This window comes from Pseudopodoces humilis, chromosome 10 (genome assembly GCF_049639895.1).
Source record: "Pseudopodoces humilis isolate 2021_Gansu_Grassland_sample_001 chromosome 10, ASM4963989v1, whole genome shotgun sequence".
Lineage (NCBI taxonomy): Eukaryota > Metazoa > Chordata > Aves > Passeriformes > Paridae > Pseudopodoces > Pseudopodoces humilis.
In genome coordinates this window covers 3,403,786-3,422,838 of record NC_142209.1, presented here as the reverse complement: position 1 = coordinate 3,422,838, position 19,053 = coordinate 3,403,786, and the positions used below count along the sequence as shown (strand labels likewise).

Here is a 19,053-nt window from a genome sequence, read left to right as displayed (position 1 = left end):
TAGGTAATGCAGCAATTAAATGCAACTACCTGATGTTTCTGATTATCTTTTCTGCTATTTAGCAAACTGGTTCTAGCAGAACAGAAAATTGAGAGATTTAGTAGTATATCAGGTCATGTATAATACCTTTTTATTCACTTTTTTATATGTCACCTTTCAGCCACAAGTATTTTAATTTGTTTCTGTGTGTGCACACACACGTGTGTGTATGTGTGTGTGTGTGTGTTGGTTTTGGAGGGATGCCCAGAGTTTCCCAGCTCACATTTGGGGACTGTACTGGTTAGGTGTTATACAAACACAACTGCTGTTCTTGTGAGGTTGTATTAATAGTCTTCCACCTGTAAAGCCAAAGTCCTTGTTACGATTTTGCTTGTACAAGGCTGAGAGGTGAAGTAAAATATAACGTAAAAATTTCCCTGTTACTGAAATAAGTTTCTTAAACAGTATTATTTAAGTTTGTGGTGTTTTGTAGTCAGGATATCTGTGGAAGATGCAAGGAATGCACACCAATTCCTTTGAACAGCAGAATTGGTCAGGATATGCTTTGCTTAGTTGAGTCAAACGGGTGAAGTTCAAGAAATGGAGTTGTGGTTAGAAACAAACATTTTATGTACAGCATTATTGTGTGAGGAGGAGGATTTTCCTCTCTACATGATCAAGGGGTTGAAGGAGCAGTAAGGTTGCAAGCAGTGCAGGGGAAGATGAAGTCACTTATCTAGAAGGCTGTTGCATCTTTGGAGCTGTGATTATTACAAACTGCAGGATTAATTCATTTCAGTCTGGGTGCCCATTTTCCCTAGTTAATTTTTCCCATGTTGCTGCAAGTTGAGCTTGAGTTTTTAGTCAGCTTGAAGAATTATGGGTATTATTTATCCTTCTGTTGTTTTTTAATTGCTGCATTGGAGGAATGAAGTAGTAGACTTCCTAAACAATTAATTTTGATGGTATATTTTAACATTGTGTGTTTAGTATGCTTCATATTTGTCATATTTGTCATATTTGAGCAGTAAATTGGTGCTGTGGAGGAGATGAGGTTTATGAGTAGTTGTACATGTCCTTGTAATTACTTTTAGAGTTCTAAAATTATTTCCCAGGTAAATCCAAATCTTATTCTGAGACAATGCTTTCATCAACCTGCTTTAACATTAGTGGAAGCAAAAATTCTTCACAGTATTCTTGATGAGGGTTTTTCTGCTTAATGAAAGACATTAAACAAAGAAACATTTCATTCTAATCTCATTTCAGGTATTTATCTGTCAGACTTGACATATATTGACTCTGCCTACCCCTCAACAGCAAGCATTCTGGAAAGTGAGCAAAGAACAAATTTAATGAACAACATTCTTCGAATTATCTCAGATTTGCAGCAGTCATGTGAATATGGTAAGCAAGTGTGTAAATATCACAGTGTTAAAGAGAAAAACTTAAAAAGCTTGATTTTTTTTTGTCTCCTGTGATGCAATTTAAGTAAGGGTGGACCCATATGAATGCCATTAACACCCTCCCTCATATTCTCAGCCCGAAAGTCTGGGTTTATTTGAGTATTGTTGGTTAAGACAGAGCATCAGGATAAGGAGACAGAATAAAATTGCCTTTCTCTTACATCAAGGAAACTGCAGTACATATTTTCTGATGATAAATGTGTAGTAGTACATAATACTCAAGAGTAGTTTTACTGGTCTTTATAAGCTTGTATCCCTGTGTTCATAATTTTATGACTGAATTCTGAAAACAGGATTGCTTTTGAAATAGTACTTTTACTGGAGATAATAAAATACATTCAGCTTGTCTTCTGGACATTTATAGTTCAGTCCATAGATCAGATCATGTATTTTTTTCTTCAAATATGGGTTCCCTCACTGTCCTCTTCCCATTCTGGTAAAGTTCTACTGCTGTGTTTGTGATGGTGGAATGTGAATTAGCACAGAATTGTGGCTTCCCTGAAAGCTCAGTGTGAAGAGAGTGTGGGCTGTGAAGGAGTCCTCAGACAGCCCTCCATGACTGACAGGCCTTCAGTTTGGCCTTACTTTCCCCTTACATGTGCTCTGATGAGCAACTCTGGGGTCTATGTGTGTGGGCAGTGTCAGCTCAATGCATGAGAATTGCTATGAAGTTGTAAAATTTCAGTATCATTAGGGCCTGTAGTTTGTACCTCCATCTCACACAAAAAGGCAAGAGATCTGAATCTGTCCAAATAGTTTCTGGTAAAAAACTTTGCTTACCAACGAATGCCAATGAATGCTGTCTGTTTTCCAGATATTCCTATGTTGCCTCATGTCCAAAAGTATCTCAACTCAGTTCAATACATAGAAGAACTACAAAAGTTTGTAGAAGATGCCAATTACGAGTAAGTACAAAATGCTCTAAACTGACCATAACATTACAAAATTACTTCTATAATTCAAAGCCTATTACTTGTGAGACTGCACTTGCATTGGAGAATTGTATTATATTATTTGGGTGTCCCTCCCCATGGCAGGGATTTGGAACTAGATGAGATTTAGGGTTCCTTCTGACCTACACCATTCTGTGATTCTGTGATTGTGCACCTCAGACACACCAGCTGCGAGCAGCTGTGGTTCCAGACGGATGTTGTGCTCAAGGCATTTTCCCACATGCTGAATGGCAGATCTGCTCCCTTTTCTATGCCAGACTGCACCAAGCCCTTGCTTCAGGTCAGTCTGATCTGCTGTGCCCATTAAATAGAGAAACAGATCTGCTGCACTTTCTACATGTGGCTCACCTGTTCTGTCATTAAGAGGAATCCTGTGATTTGAGATGGCTTAAGTCATTCTTCATCAGAACAAAACCATCTGTGCATCCAGTCCCAAGTTTTTACTGAGGGTGACTTAAAGCTTTGACTTGCAGATAGTCCTTCATTTTATACTTTTCTCTTTGATTAGGTTATAAAGTGCGAGTAAAATATAAGCACTTGATTTTTGAGAGGCAGGTTCCCATTCCTCTCTGTCTCTGGCTGTTTCTCCCAGCCTCCCTCCCAAGATTTCTACGTCCTTAATTAAAAGATTATTACTGCATTAAGTGATTTGGCATCCAGCAAAACTGGGGGAGGGAAATTTCTGGCAAGAGACAGGAACTGAGGATCGGAAACACCCTAAGGCAAATCTGTTGCCTATGAAGGAAGGTTTTGTTCATTGGCTGATGTGCTCGAGGAGGTTCCCCACCCATTCCCATCCTGCCCGCCCGGGAAGTTTGTCACCTCAGAGGGCTTGAATTGGTTGCTTGTGCAGCTCCCTTGGAGTGGCAGGAGGGGGATGCACACTTCAGGAACAGCTGTGCTTTGCCATTTAATAGCCCTAACTTGGATTTACTGAAAGGCAGCAAATGGAGACCCTTTCAATTTATGTCAGTTAACGAGGACTCAGACCCTTGGCTTCTCTACTGAGGTTTGTAAGTTGTTCTCTGAATGTCCTTGTGGATGCATCCAGCTTTAGCTTTTTCCTGGGATGTTCTACAGCGTGATTTGCAAAGTTTCAGTTGTCCATCACTGAGAGTAAAGCTCTGAGGAGCTTTGAAGGAAGGAAAAAAATTGAAGGAAGGAAAAAAAAAACCAACCCAAATTCAAGCTTCTTACCTGCACTGTCTCCTTAGTACATTGTATACATGAATTCCACTCTCCACCTTCCTTCACTTTCACTGGGTAGGACTCACTAGCAGAGGGAATTTGATTGATGAAGGAGCTGCAGTCTCTTCATCCTGCACAATCCCTGTTTTGGTAGCAGGGCAATGACTGGAGACGATGGCACATAAATTAAAAGCATGGCTGCTGTTCACAGAGTCTGGTTTTGCACTGATGAGTTTTGTACATCTCCAAAATGAATTATTTTATGGTCAAGGAGTGTATTTCAAGAATTAATCTTACTTAAAGTGGGTCCTCTACTTTTCATCCCCCAAGGTGTCTGTCAGCAAACAGGTCAAAGTTAGAGAACAGCAACTGTAGTTTGAATACATGTTTTTTCTTCCTAAAATATTTTAATTGAAAAGATTATATTATAAAATTGAAATGAATTGTTGCTATACTGTCTGAGAATGAGAGGGAGAGGAGCTGTCAAACTTTAAACTTTTTCTCCCCAAAATTAAATAGATGCTTTTTCAGTGTTAGTAGTTTCAAAGATTCTAGTTCTGCAAACTGTGTAGACAAGATACACTTCATCTTCCTGGAGTTATCTGATCCTATAGTCTGTCTTTGTGGGCCTGCTGGAAATGGCATTAAAAAGTTACAGAAAAAGCTTGAATTATGGCTAAAATCAATGTATTTTGATAATGTATTTCCAAAACACAAAAGAAGATTTTGGCTTTTGGACCAGTAAAGACAAAAGGCTTGGCACACTAGTGCACTTCATATAAAAATCTAAATTTTAAGTGTTCCCAGAATAAATATTTTAGCCAAAGTGAGGAGAGAAGATGTGTATTATTTTCATTTTTATTTTTACCAGGTTTTAGCAGGAATAGCAGTTTCAGTTGTGTGCCAGCCCTCTCAGGGCACTGCAGGTTCTGGTGATCTGTATGAAACAAAGGCAGAAAAAATCAAGTTTGAAAATAGTGTATGCTAAAGATAACTCTGTACTGTTTGTATTACCTTTGTAGTACTTCTTGCAATCACAGAATCAGGCAGCTTGCAGTCATAAAATTAAAAAATTATTCTTCGCAAACTTATATTTTTATTTCCTGATAAAGTAATTTTTAATGTTTCTTTAACGCAGACTTTCATTAAAGATAGAACCAGGGACCAGCACCCCCCACTCTGCTGCTTCCAGAGAAGATTTAGTAGGTAAATGCTTAATAAATGTGAGAAGACTTGAGGTTGTCATGTGCATTATTTTAGAATTGCAGACATGGAAAATATTTGCCTGAGGCTATAAAGAAGTGTGAAGTTTAAACACTGCATGTTTGTAATAAAAAGTCTAAAGGTGATCTGTAAAGAAGGAATTGAGTCATTTTTTTAGGTTCTTGTATGCATTGTGGCACTAAGTTGTTAATGTCATTTGGGGTGAAGAGCTATTAAATATTCATTCTTTGTTGTGTCTAGACAGATGGGCCTTCATCTAAACTTTTCATGGCATAATACGCTTCCAAAAATGAACATTCTTCTTGGTCAATGCCAAAAGTGGTTGAAGGCAGGAGTTTGAAAATGTAGAATCAGTGGAACATGCCCAGTGCTGGTGTAGAGAATGCAGCCACCTTTAGGACTTGCAAAATACTTTCACTGGATGGGCTACTTGAACTAAACATGTTTGGTTTTAATCCTATGCAAAAGCCCTGAAGTGCAAGGGGTTTAATTATCAATAGATCAATGAGTTTTAATGCAGTTATCTCTTATAGAGGGAGTTTAGGAAGTTTTGTGAAACTTTTCCATGATTTCCTAAGAAGTGACCCTGACAGTAATTCTGAAATGACTTGGGAATAATGTCTTTTTTCTTCCCAGGCTCTGAAGTCGGAGCATCTCCACAGAGTGGACGGAAGAATGTTGCAGCTGAAGGAGCCTTGCTACCACCGACACCCCCTTCACCTCGGAACCTGATACCCCACGGACACAGGAAATGTCACAGTCTGGGTTACAAGTCAGCATTTTGCTTAACCTAAAAATCCTGAGCTTTGTTTTTTTAAGTGTTGTATCATCCTTTCCATACAAAAGCTTTGCTTGTAAAAAGTAGCATGATTTGTGCACAGTAGTTCACTTACAGAGCAATTTGTGGCCAGGGCTCAGAACTACAGTGCTGGTATCCCAACCGAGGAGAATTACTCAAAATAGGAATGGTGAATTTTTGATGATAAGACTAGTCAGTGAGTTAACCAGAATGGCTCTTTCTGAATGACAAAACTATCACTTTTTAGTAACCCAGTGCCACTGTAATTATTCAAAATTCAAAATTTATTGGTATTTTTACAGGGAGACCTCCTTTATAGACTTTCTTTGTAGACTAACTCTGTTGAGTAATGGCTTCAGGCTTTTTCCATATAAATGTATTTCTAGTAATATCTCTATCATTATCTCATCATTTCCCTTGTCATATCTTCAAAATGCAAGATTGTAGCTACCCAGTAATGAATAACATCTATTATGTAAGTTTACCTTTAACAAGCTACAATGCCATGCTTCAGTTCAGTTGTTATAGAAGACAAAAATAGCATAAGATATTGAAAGTAATTGTTAATGTACTCCTGACTTCCTCTTTGTTACATGAGTTCTGTGCCGTTTTAAAGCTGGCAATTCCTACCGATAATTTCTTTGTGCACAGTCACTTATGGCTTGGCTTTAGGGGCACAGTGCACTCAGTCCTTCAGGATGTTAAAGCAGCTCCTGAGACACACCAAAGGCGAGGGAGGCTGTAACAGCTGTGTCCTTGTTCGTTTCCAGTTTCATACACAAAATGAACACGGCCGAATTTAAAAGCGCGACGTTCCCCAACGCAGGACCGCGGCACCTGCTGGATGACAGCGTCATGGAGCCCCACGTCCCATCCCGAGGGCAGGCTGAGAGCTCCACCCTTTCCAGTGGAATTTCAATAGGTAGGAGCTGCAAACACACCCATGCAGTGCCTGGGCTTTTAATAAAGGTTTTAGCACAGTTGGGTGGTGACTGTGCCTGCAGCAGTGCTGTTCTGAAATCCTGCTTCTGTTGTAGAACAAATCTGAGAATTGTAGGGGAAGGAGGGTGGCTTCATTTATACAGCATGAACTGAGGAATTATGAAAAAGAATTTTTTTGTTTTTTCCCCTATTAGTGATACTGCTTCTGATACTCCTCAATGGAGGTGGAAGGAAGTGTGGGACATGATTTTCTATTCTCTTTTATTCCCTCACTAAATCGATTCAAGTTTTCAAAGTTTTATAGTGGGATTTCTATTTAAAATGCAATTTTGACTTGACAGTGTAAATTGCTGACAGTTTTAAGAGCATACTTTCTAAATGCTTCTGATTTTGATAGAAAATAGAAAATTAACTTTCAAATACTTCAAAATGCCAGAATCTACTAAATTTTGATAAATTACTTATCTTCATATATTTAGGGTGGTGCTTTTTTGAGAAGTTCTGCTTCCTGAGTTTCTTTGCTCTTTTTTCCTGTTGGACATAGATCTTTTAAGTGGAGGGAGGACCGGACACAAGTGCCTCAAAAATCCACCTGTTTGCAGGGTTGACAAATGGAACCTCTCACTGCAGTCCTTTTTCTCAGAATTGTTTCCTAGAATTCAGTGGTGTTCAAATTTTATGCATTGATGATGAAAGATCCTTGTAGTGCTTCACATTTCTTTGGATAACTGAATTTTAGAAGCAGTTTTGCTTTTTAGCCTTCGTGGAAGGCAACAAGGTCGCAGATTGTCAGATGATTCTGCTTTCAGGAGCTGTAAGGCTCCTTGAGGAGAAAGCCATATGGAATTACACCCAAGTAGTTGTTCTAAGTGAACCTGTTCACATTCAGACAGCTTCCACTATTTAGTATGCATTGTCTGTCTCTGTTCCCTGTGGGTTCTCTGCTGTGGCAAAGTTTTCCATTTTAAAATCATCCATCAGGAATGGTGTTTCAGTGTCCAGGCAGCTTCCATTCCCAGGGCTTGCACAGTGCAGGAGAAGCAAGCTTTTGTCAGCTGTGCTGAGATGTAACATTGCCCTTTTCTCAGGGCAATGTTTTATGGATGTTCTCTATCTAAATACCTGAGAAATTCTCTGCAGTTGATCCCTTTTTTCCTGGGTGAGTTATTTTTGTACCTCCATTAGAGCCTAGCAGGGAAAGTTTGCCAGAGCTGACAGGCAGGTTTTCATAAGGTACAATTGAGAACCAGTCACCATTTATATATTTTGGAGAATATAGGATTTTCCTACTTTGTCTCCTCTCTGAAGTTTTCAGTTCTGTTCTCTAGCTCAAGCATGACCTGACAAGCTGGAACAAAATTGCCACTTGAGAAGACTGGTATAAATGACTTGTAAAACAGGAACCTTGGGTATTTTGTGCCAGATCAGCATTTGTGCTTAGAAATTCCCCTCTCCCATTCTCTTTCACCTCCAGCCTGCCCATACTGAGTTTTATCACTGTTTTGACAGTCCAGCAGTGTTGTTATTTTTGCTGTTTCTTGATGATGAAAATTTCAGTGACACAAAAGGTTGATAGAGGTGCTAGAAATACACATGGAAGAAGAGGGTAAGTTCTGGAGGTTTGCAGTATCTATTACTGCAGAATTCTTGGAAATGTAAGTTGTCTGGCATTCTGTGCTGCTGCCTCAGCAGGATTTAAGGAAGTTGATTGAAGCTGCTGAGTTCCTCCATCATGTTTGAAGTAGTCTGTTTACTCAGGACTTGGAATCAGTACAGTCACTGCAGCAGAGAGGAGGTTTATGGTATTCTACAACACAGCTTCAAAAGACAGTCAGGAAAATGTCTCCTGAATGTGTGTACTGAAAGGAGTGTTATTCCTCACCTTGCCCATAAACGTGGATTTAAACCTGTTGCTCTAGAAACAGGACTACCTTTTTTACATATAAGCCTATATAGGCCTTAACTTTTCGGATAAATGATCCTTCTTCAAAACATGGACAGAGTTTCTGCTATGTCAGCACCTTAAATGTGCCTTTAAAGACAACTGTAATGCTGCTTTAAGTCACTCCTGTGTTTTGGGGGCTCAGAGGTGTTTAGACCTTTCCAGTCCTTTCATATTGGAGGATGTGCCTCTGTTAAATATCAAAACAGCACCAGTGTAGCTACACTGTCCATGGGAATCCATCAGCAAGTCTCTAACCTAAAATACACATTAAAGCCATGATGGACATTTTGGTTATGTCGTGCTGGGAAAGGCTGACTGTCCACTGGGAATGGTGCAGAGCTTTACATCAATGTCATTAACCTTTCACAATGAAGAATATATAACTGGGTGTTTTTCATTGCAATAAATTATTCCTAAAGCAGCAGTAATGGAGAAAGTGAAACAGGTGTGGTGTTTGCTCAAAATTGGCCGATCTGTGATGTGACAGCCATGATCAGAGACCTTTATCAGATTATTTTCTTAATTTCTGCGATTGAAGGCTGATTATGTACATTCAACTCATTCTGAAAACAAACAGACTCAAAAATATTAAAGAGAAAACCTCTTTTATTTTGATTTCTTGTGCTTGGGTCAAAACAGTTCTTGTTCCTAGTGCTGTGGGATGGTGTTCCATAGCTGATGGTCATGTGTTATCTGTACCTCTGGTTCTGTATTATAAATTGGTGCTTGTCGTCTGGACAACAGATTTTAAAAAGTGAGAAATCTTTTTCCAGCACTGCCAGGCTATCCAAATAAGAAGGAAGAAACAATTGTGCAGTCGCATATACAGTGTCAGATGGGAAATGTTCTCTTGCATTTAGGCATGTAACAAGATGAAATAGTCTCTTGTAAGTTTTAGACATTTATAATGTAGATGGCTGCATTTGAGGTGGTTACAATTGGAGCTCTTTATAATCACATAGAGAATTGAAATTCTCAAGGATATGATTAATCTCGTAGGTGGGTGACTAAAAAGAGGTTATATGGCTTGAGTCCTTAAAACCCCACTTTATTTCTGTTGATTGCAGACACTTTTGAGAGACAATAAATGAAAGTACAGACAGATGAACAGTGGTGAAAATGTCTGTTTTGTGCAGACAGTCCTGAATAGCTGCTTTCAGTAAATTGGGACAGATGCTTTTACTTTGCAGTGGAAGTTCATTGAGAACCCCCACTCACTGCTATCAGCCTGGCCTAAAGCTACAACGTGGTTTTGTTCTTGGAGGGCTGTTTTTGGGTGAGGTCACTGTTTTGGTGAGGTCACTGTGTACACTCTGCCCTCCTGAGGTGTGAGCATTGCTCTTGGCTGGGTTCAAGGAACCACCTGCAAACTTGTACCACCTGTTCTCCTGCCTGTATTTGCCTCCTGTCACCTCCTCACCTGAAAGTAGAATAAATTAAGATGATTTTACTAGGTCCTGGTTCCACTCAGAAATAACATGAAACTTACTTTAATTCATAAGATATTTTTCTAAAGAATACATGGTTCTCTAGTCATTCCCAATTTTCTTACACTTTTAAAGTATTTATTGATCAAGCATGCTCTTAAGTATCTTTGCAGGAATGTTCAACTTGTTTCATTAATGTTCTCAGAAGCTTTGGATTTCCACCATTTCTTAGAATTTGGCTCTGCTGCGTTACTGAATTTCTTAAGCTGAGTTTGTTTACAATGGCAAATTGTTCAGATAATTCTTAGGAAGTAAAGGGACAGTGTAAAATAGGCCTCTCTTTTCATACATTGCTTCTGTGTGGCTTTCCTCCTCTTAGAGCATCTAACCTAGAGGATGCCAAGTTGTTTTGCTAAGGAAGTTATTCTTTGAGAGTGCTGTCTCGTATACCACTTAAAAACAGATGTCAAGTTATGAACACAGGAACACTGCTGAAATTGAGATTGTAACTTGAGGTGTTTAAAAATTCAAAGGAAACAATTACGGATTGTGTTTGTAGCAGTGGTGGATGCAAATTCTTTTTAAGCTATTTTTTTTTCCACTTATTTTTCCTAGTCTACAATGATATGGATGAAAGCTCTGGAAAAACTAGAACTCTTGAACATTGGCCTTTGTGTGTTGCAATCACTGGAGAATAGCTTCAGCCTTTGTTTTAATGCAGTTGGAGGAATTAATGCTGCAGAGTCAAAGAAAGGTATTTTAAATCCGTGTGAATTAATGTAAGAAAGTGCCTTTGTAAGAACATTTCTACATTTCCAAACCTAAACTGGCATTAAATACATATGAGAATATCAGCATTTTAATGAATTCCTCCATTAAGTCACCACCTCCAAGTTACTGAATTCTACAAGGGATTATATTTCTCTTTAAATAAACGGGGTATAGGTGTAGGTATACAGTGTATGCATTTATTTTCAGGGGTCTTGGCAGCCTGTAGAGTAGGGAAGACCTTTACACAGCCAGTGTTTGTTTGATTCCTTAACCTGTACTGTGCTGTTCAGGTGTGTAGGACTCTGAGTCATCAGATCAGATTTCAGGTAGGGTTTCAGGCAGAAAAAATATGTCAGGTTTATTTATATATTTCCTTTATATGAGTGTATGAATGCCTGTCTCTTGCCTTAAATGTGGATACCTGGTTTTGCTATTGTGAGCTACTACTTCTTTAGTGCTAGGATAAATAAAAAACTTTATAATATTAGAGGTTAAAAATGCACATGTGGGTGCCTGGATTTGAGAGGAGAAGATAGTCTAGCAACCCAGTTCTTCCCCAATCTTTCTTGGTTGTGTTTGGTCCGAGGCTCACACTCTGGATGTGTTGAAATCAATGTAGTTGTAAAAACTCCCTTTTTCTGCCCCATCTTTATCCATCTGGTTATTTGCTTTTGCTGATTTTTCACAGTGAAACTCAGTGATGGTATTAAAAGTTTCTATCAATTCTCTGGCATGATATTGCTTGAGTCCTCTGCCAGAGTTCCTGCCATCTGTATTTGGTTAACTGAGGAGCCAGAGTTGAGCTGCTTAAACTAAACCTAAATAGTTAAATGGTCATGAACCGTATATGAGGATTTGCAGTGTGGTTGTGAGCTCACCAAAGCAGAACAGAGCTTTCAGGGCATGGAGCCCATCTCTGTGGTGTTGTCTGGGCTGGGCTGTGCTGCAGCTGTTGATGTTCAGGCCTCTTGACCAATTTTGTGTGTTTTCACGGTAGAATTTCAAGCTCTGTCGGGTCCGTCACCAGCTCTGGAAACACGGTGTAACTGGAGCCAAGAGAGTGTCGATGACAGATTTGGGAAGGGGAAAGAATTTTTAGTCTGAAGACTTTTTAAACTCTTTGGGGTTGGTTTGTTTATATTAACACCTGTTTAACTTTGGGGACTAACTTCTGGATAAAGAAAGCCTGTGTTAAGTGTTCAGTATCCCCAGACTTGCTCCGGTGAGTGGGTGCCGTGACCAGGGGAGTGGATATGGGGCAGCACAGGCATTCCCTATCCCATAACTGGGAACCTCACTCTGTTTGTGTGGCTGGAGCACAGACATCTCACAGACATCCATCTGCATGTGCAGATGTGAGCAGAAAATTCACATCTGAAGGGAGCTGCAGTGCCGGGGCTCTGCAGACAATCCTGAGCCTTCTCAGATAATCACCGGCACACTTAGCAAAAAAAGCCATCTTGCCAAATGCTTTTACTCCTAAGATAGGAAAAAAACCTTCCTAAAGATTTTATTTTATTTCAGTCCTGCACAAGAAATTTATTAGCAATGAAGAAAACTAGGAAGATAGTGTCTTGAGTTAAGTGACTTCTTATATAAAGCCAAAATTTGTTTAGTACATTAACTAACAGAAAGGAATTATACTACCTAGGATTTGTTGTTAAGTTTAACCTGAAGAACTTGCTTGAGGTTGTTGGAAAAACTCAAATATTGAGTACATACTTGAGAAGAATTTAAGAAGGTGATATATTTTTAGAGTACTGAATGAATGAAATATTTCCAGTTGAGGTGACACTCAAATAGTGCACTTAATGTTTAAACAGACTTGGCTAGACATCTAACTTTTATTAAGTTAAAAACAGTCCCTTTTACCTCTGTTTTGTTTTGGAAGGAGGGATGTCAGGTATTTTCTTTCGCTTTTCAGCAAAGGGGTGTTTTTAGCATCAGAACTCGTGTCATGCAAAATATCTCCTAGAAGGTTTTAGAATCTAAAAAATTCCTGTTGATGTTTTTATATGGATGGTAGAGGAATAGTCAGCGCTAAAATTCAACCTTTTCCAGGCTTTTGCTACAATTTTTACAACTGTAGGAATCAATGTAAATGTTAAATCAATTGCTATGATGTATTGTGCAATTTCTTTACAAATTGGTGTTGCTTTTAAGTATAATTGCCAATTTCTGTATAGATTTAACTTTTTAAGTGAAATTTTTGGTTTACAGAGGCCTCAAATTCCTGTAGGTTTTCCTCACTGTACTGATACTGTACCAAGGATTGTCACTTTGTGGCAGGTGACATTTTAGTTCTTGTTCTAGATTGCTTTGCATTTTTACAAAGCAACACTAGCTTTTAAATCTTTCTTCAGTCTATTTAGCACAGCAATTTAATATAACTTTATTTGCAAAGCTGATACAGTTGCCATCAAAATGTCATTTCAGGTAGAATTTTAATGTATCAGCCTACTTTAAATGCAAACAATAACTTCATAATACTGTCTTATTAGGGGATTTTAATTGTGTGGATTTATCATGTGGTCCTAAATTAAGTAGAGCTCTAGTCATATTAAATCTTGCTAATATAAAGTTAAATCTAAGCAGAAGTAAGAAAATAAATGAGATTCTAAGTATCCCTAATGCTTTCAGTCCAGACTGAATGACTTGACAGAAATTGCTGCACCATTTTGCAGGACAGATTGCTGCAAGTAACCACAAGGACAAATTCAATTTTAAGCAAGGAAAAAACTATTTTTTATGTTGGGGTTCAACTCTGCCATCCTAATTGTCATTCCAACTGCTAAAAGGATTTCAGCATCTTAAGGTCTTACTGTAAGAGATTCTACCACAAACAACTTTCTTCAAAGACAATCAGCTGGGAGATCTTACCCAAAATAGTTGCTTAAAGTTGTCTCTGAATTGTTACATCTGATTCTGTCTCCTCACCCCCAAACCATGCTACTTATTAATTTGAAGAGACTTTGTGTATTGCCTTAGAGAGAATGTGATTGTGGTTTCATTAGGATGAAATAAATCACTGAGCTTTTCACTGTGATGTAGATCGTAGAATTTGCTGAAAGTATTGAGTGATACTCGCTTCTTCCAGGCTTTGCAAAGACTCCTACTGTAACAGCAGGCTCCACCTGGATGGGTTACTCCACTGGTTACTCCTTTTTTCCATGGGATGGTTCATGATTTACCTGGTAGTCTTTCTGTATAGAAAAGCCTGGAATAATGTGGAGTTCAACCCACACATTCTCTTTTCCACATTGCAGGTCAGGTGTAAACTGTGCTGAGCAGAACTTCTGATTATTTTTATGGTCACTTCTTTGCTCCCCTGCCCTGTGGCACCTGAATGTTTGCTGACAGATTCAGTCTGAGAGGGTCACAGAAGTGCAAGCATTTACTCAGCCATGGTACCTGGGTCTCTTTGGTCACTTGTCCCCACAGCTCCAGTGGAAGTGTAAATCACAGGAGGAGTAACTGTGCTGCTCTTCTGTGGACAGAGCTACTTGCTGCTGTAACCTTCTCAGCAGCTTTATGCTTAAGGACCAGTGATCTGCAAATGGAAGTATTAAAAACTTAAAGGCACTTCTAGAAAGTAATGCAAGTTACCTGTTGAGTATTTTACCTCCCTGCTTGCAGCCCTTTAAGCCTCTGCTGAAACATCACTTCTGTATCTGGAAGCTCCTTCCCCTACACTAATGGCTCTTTCTGTAGTGTTGGTGTGAACCAGGTTAGGAAAAATTCAGAATAAGCTGAGACCAAATTATCTAGTGTCCCATAGAGATCATAGTAATACGTGGATGTTGAGCTAATGTTTGCAAAAGAGGCATCTCAGTTGAATTGGCTGGCAGATAAAGGCATGTATTTTCTCTTAAATTTTGCACAGAGGGAACTTCAGCCCATGCTGAGATTTTCACGGCTCTTGGCTGGAATTGTCCCTGCTGTGTGTAAATCTTTATTGCCTCCATTTTTACTCCATGTTTACTCAGTGAATATCCAGACCTACTTTGTACACATGATTTTTCAGGGCACCACTTTTCCCTGCTGATTTTCTGTCTAAAATTACAGAGAACTGTATTCCCATTTTCAGCTGCTGTTTCTCTGAGGGAGCTTTTAAGGAGGGAGCATTGATACAAATTTGTTTGTTTGTTTTCTGGTTTGTTTCAAATAATTGTGAATAAATTCTTCCCTTTGTATATGGGTGTTCAGGCAGCAGAGCAAACAAGGTGGCAAGTTAGTGTGCCAAAAGGTGGCTTCAAGCATTGACTGACATTGAATGGCACTGATATTTAGGTTTTGGGATTATCTGGAACCAAAACCATTGCTTTGAAATGGTGAACAGGGATAATAGCTGATATGGGCAGCTGGGCTGGTCTGAAAGGTGAAGAGCAGCAATGCAACAGCTTGGAATTGTGTATGGAAGCTACTGATCTCTATTAACAGCATCTCTACTGACAATTATTTACCGATTTTTAACGTTACAGATAACATCCACCTCGTATCTATATTTAAATACTCATTTTCAGACTGATGGCATTTACTGGAATTGTAAAGTTAGTGTCTTATTTATGGGACTGCCATGAGTGGATGCATCAGACATTTGGGGTTTGAGATTTTCCTCTCTTTTCCATGTTTAAAATAAAATAGTTGTGGATTCATTTACAAAACACAGAAGGAAATAATACTGTTGTGATCTGATTAAGTGGGAGATAGCCTTAAAAAGTTGTTTAAGGTTTCTCAAACTTGTATTAGAGATTCAGCAATGAACTTGCAACTCTGGGTCATGACTGTGTGTGACTTGATAAGAAGTTATTTAAATAAGTGACTTGTTTCCCTGAATTCAGACAAATCTGTGTTTAGGGTGCTCTTTATATTTTGAAAATATGATTCCCATTTATTATTGCTCCTTTTCTTCAAATTATTAATGTGGAACTAGACTTTGTCCCTTCAATCTCCATTTCAGTTTATGTGAAATTCCTGAAGCAAATCACAAAGTGTTTTCCTTGTCGTATTTTACTGAAGTATTTTTGTGCGTTTCATCTTAAATATTCTTATATTCAGAATCTCAAATATTCTGATTCTTTCAGATACAATTGACAGAGATGGTTTGTAGATAATGAAATAAGGTATCACTTACATTTCTCTAGGTAGCAGTGATGGTTCTGAACTCAGTGAAGAGACTTCCTGGCCAGCATTTGAAAGGTAAGTAAAACCTGTGTTTCTCTATTCACATTGTTACTTAGAGTCTCTCACATGGTCCTGAAAATTATGGTTTTTGTTAACTGAACTAGAGATCTGTCTGTAAGAACACTAAAAAACTGTAGCAAGTTTGCTGCATCTGTTAAAGCAGCAGAGAAACACCTTCTGCTCACTAATGGTTCATAGGGCTTTTATGTAACTGGGTGCTTACCCAGTGCACAAATCCTTTAAGGAGCTCAGCCAGAGAACCATTAGACCCCAAAGGTTTTATATACATGGATATCACATGTGCTGTTTGTGTTTGTCTGATTTTCATTTTCACTTGCCCTGGGACACTTCATCTGTTCATAGTCCCATTGCTCCATTGACATTGTCACCTCTTTTGTCTCTCTCATCCTCTTTTCCCTTCACATTTTCATGGGAAGACACAACAATGCCCCTTGCTAATGTCTGATTTTTGTGGTCCAGAATTAACAAGTTGTTCTTTATCCAGCACCTGCAAGTGCTCAGGTGGCTTTGACCACTTCAGCCCATTCTCATGTTGTATTTGAGAACGTGGAAAAAGGCAAACAGCTGTAGTTTAACACAGAAAAAGGTAGAATAGTCACCTTCCCACAGCTGTGTGAGAAGCACAATACAGTGCATTGCTTGCTTCTATAACACAATTTCAGGTGATCCATCAGCTTCAGAGTTGCCATGAATGACTTTTGCTACCATGCTTTTACATTTTTCATTGGAATTTTTGTCAAAAAGCTTTGTCTTTTTAGTTGGGAACTGTTGCCACAAACATATTCTGATAGAAGTCCTTGAAGCAATTAAAGTTCTGTGTTAATTTTGGAAGAAGTCTTTGAAAATCTCTCTGTTCCAAAGGTGAACCCCTGGATGCCATATGCCTGAAATATGAATGCATACATGAGGAAAGTCCCTTAACAATTTCATTAGGTAACATTCCACATGACCAGAGAACACAAATGGGGTGAGAAAGGCAACCTCTTAACTTGCAGGCTGCATCACAAAGCACATCCAGCATTCAAAAGGTTTTCTTTCTTTTCTTTTCCTGCTGCCTTATGGAATTGTGAATTGGTATCAAATTGTTTCTCAAAGATAAAAAGTCATTAAGTTAGAAAACATGGTGAACTGAGTGTTTTTACCCAGCCCAGCATAAGAAACTTTAAAATTTGGGTTTAAACTTATGATAACACTCTTCAGAATAGTGTGGACTTCTGAGACAAAGTAGGGGTTTTTCATCCTTGTGCTAATGAGAACTGGCAGCCCCAGGCTCCCGCAGTTAAAAGGCTTGCTCCACGTCAAACAGAAGATTCCTCCTTCAAATTCCACTTGCCTTCTGTACTTCTCTCTCTCCTGAGAGAGCTTTTGGGAACCCTGTTGGAGGTTTCATGTGTTTCAGGATGAGTTTTCTTGCCTGCTTCCAGGGAGAGGGATTAGGGTTCCTCACAGACCTTCCCCACACCATGTGTGAAATTCCTAGAGATCTGCAGCAACCTTGAGTCTGTTCCTTGGTTTATAAGATGATGAGGCAAGTTTTAAAATTTAATAGGTAATACACTGGCATGCAAGTGTCAAAGTTTAAGCTCACTAGAGAGGGTCTCTCTCTGGTTTTGGTCTGTACAGTGAAGCACAGTGGTTTCCATTCTTTATAAAGATACTTTATTGAGGGAGAGGCATTAGTTGCCTGGAATTATCAACTCAGGCAAAACTGGGATACATCTAGTGTTAATGACTATTTTCTGTGCAGTGCAAGTAGGAATTCAGTATTTCTCAGTGATTTAAGAACAGCTTTGGGTAGGAAGGCTTAAATCTGCATCTTACGCCTGAAGAGGAAGAGAACAATTCCTCCACACACAGATCCCCCAAGCAACAAAAGGAAATGTAAAGCGTATTCTTGTTTTTCCTGGCCTTTCTGCTTGTAGCTGGGGAATGAAGAAGGGATGAGAATTAGAGCCACTGATTGTTTTTAAGTGCAACAGAATCTTAGTTTGAAACTTGAGAGTTTTCAGCATTGGGGTGTCCCTTCAGGCCAGTCAAAATTACTGGAAGGACTAAAATTCCAAGTCCTTACAGTTATATCCTGTTAAGGGCAGTGTATTAAGTGACACTTCAGTCTCACTGGTTGTCATCCTGAGTGTCTCTGAATAGATTTCCCTGAAATAGCAGGATTCCAAGAGCGGTAGCCTTCTTGTTATGCAAAAAAAAAACCCCAAGCATAAAGGTAAGAAGAAAACATACTTAATTTGCATGCCAAATATATGTATGCAACAATAAGCAGCTCCTATTTATTACTTTTTTGTTGTTGTTGTTGTTGTTTCATTCCCCTGTATCTTGAGTGTGTTCTAAAAAATAGTTCATAAGGTCAAAGATATTTGTTATGTCAAGAAACAAATGATGGCAAACTGTGGAAAAGGTTAGTAGATGGTGATTCATTAATATCTTTTTGATAATAAGGTTCGTGCTTAACTGCCTGCTCCCACAGAATTGCTGATTTTCAGTCTTTCAACAGAATACAAGCAACTAGAAAAATGAATAAAAAATAGGATGTGAGGACAGAGTGCCTCAACTATGCTTATGTTGACTAAAATGGAATTCAGTCAATTTAGGGGATCTGATTCAGAAAAACAAGGTTCAGTGAAGCAAAGCAGTGTTCAAAAGGCAGGTCTGGGGCACAACTCCTGAATAGGGATAACAATATGGATCAGGTAAATTATTTTAAAATGTGGAGCTTACAGGTGAAGTGTATAGCGTAGATGAACTGGAAAATTGAAATATTGCTGAGCTGATTTCAGTGTTACTTAGCACAACAGGATTTTAAACAGTGTCAGGTGTATTTTGACAGAGCTTGTGGTTCCTTTCAGCCCAACAGCTTGTGTGTTTTCATACTCCTAGAAGTTGAAACTGTTTTTGGTAGTAAGATCTAAAGTCAGATATCAAGATAAGTTCTATCAATATGGTTCCTTTACATTTATTTAGTCTAAGCTAAATGCAGACTTTGCTCTAAAAATGTGTTATTCTTCAGTGCCAGTAAAACACTTCAGTATTGTGAGTTCTGACAAAGAGAACATCTGATGAAATGAAAAACCATATTATTTACTTCTGCATGCATTTTTCTAAATAAAATTATTCGCTTTTTCTTTCATGGAAGAAGTGGTTT

The 19,053-nt window shown here is 38.7% G+C and overlaps 1 protein-coding gene across 9 annotated transcripts in view; it reads left to right on the top strand.

Moving 5' to 3' along the window:
• The window catches only part of RALGPS2 (Ral GEF with PH domain and SH3 binding motif 2), a 113,663-nt gene that overhangs the window by 76,159 nt on the left and 18,451 nt on the right, over positions 1-19,053 (top strand). For all 9 annotated transcript variants that reach the window (XM_088060251.1, XM_088060253.1, XM_088060250.1 and 6 more), the window contains 6 exons: positions 1,246-1,383; positions 2,257-2,347; positions 4,722-4,789; positions 5,444-5,579; positions 6,377-6,528; positions 15,836-15,890. In XM_088060251.1, coding sequence (XP_087916377.1) covers positions 1,246-1,383; positions 2,257-2,347; positions 4,722-4,789; positions 5,444-5,579; positions 6,377-6,528; positions 15,836-15,890 — 640 coding nt within the window. The remainder of the gene's footprint in view (positions 1-1,245; positions 1,384-2,256; positions 2,348-4,721; positions 4,790-5,443; positions 5,580-6,376; positions 6,529-15,835; positions 15,891-19,053) is intronic.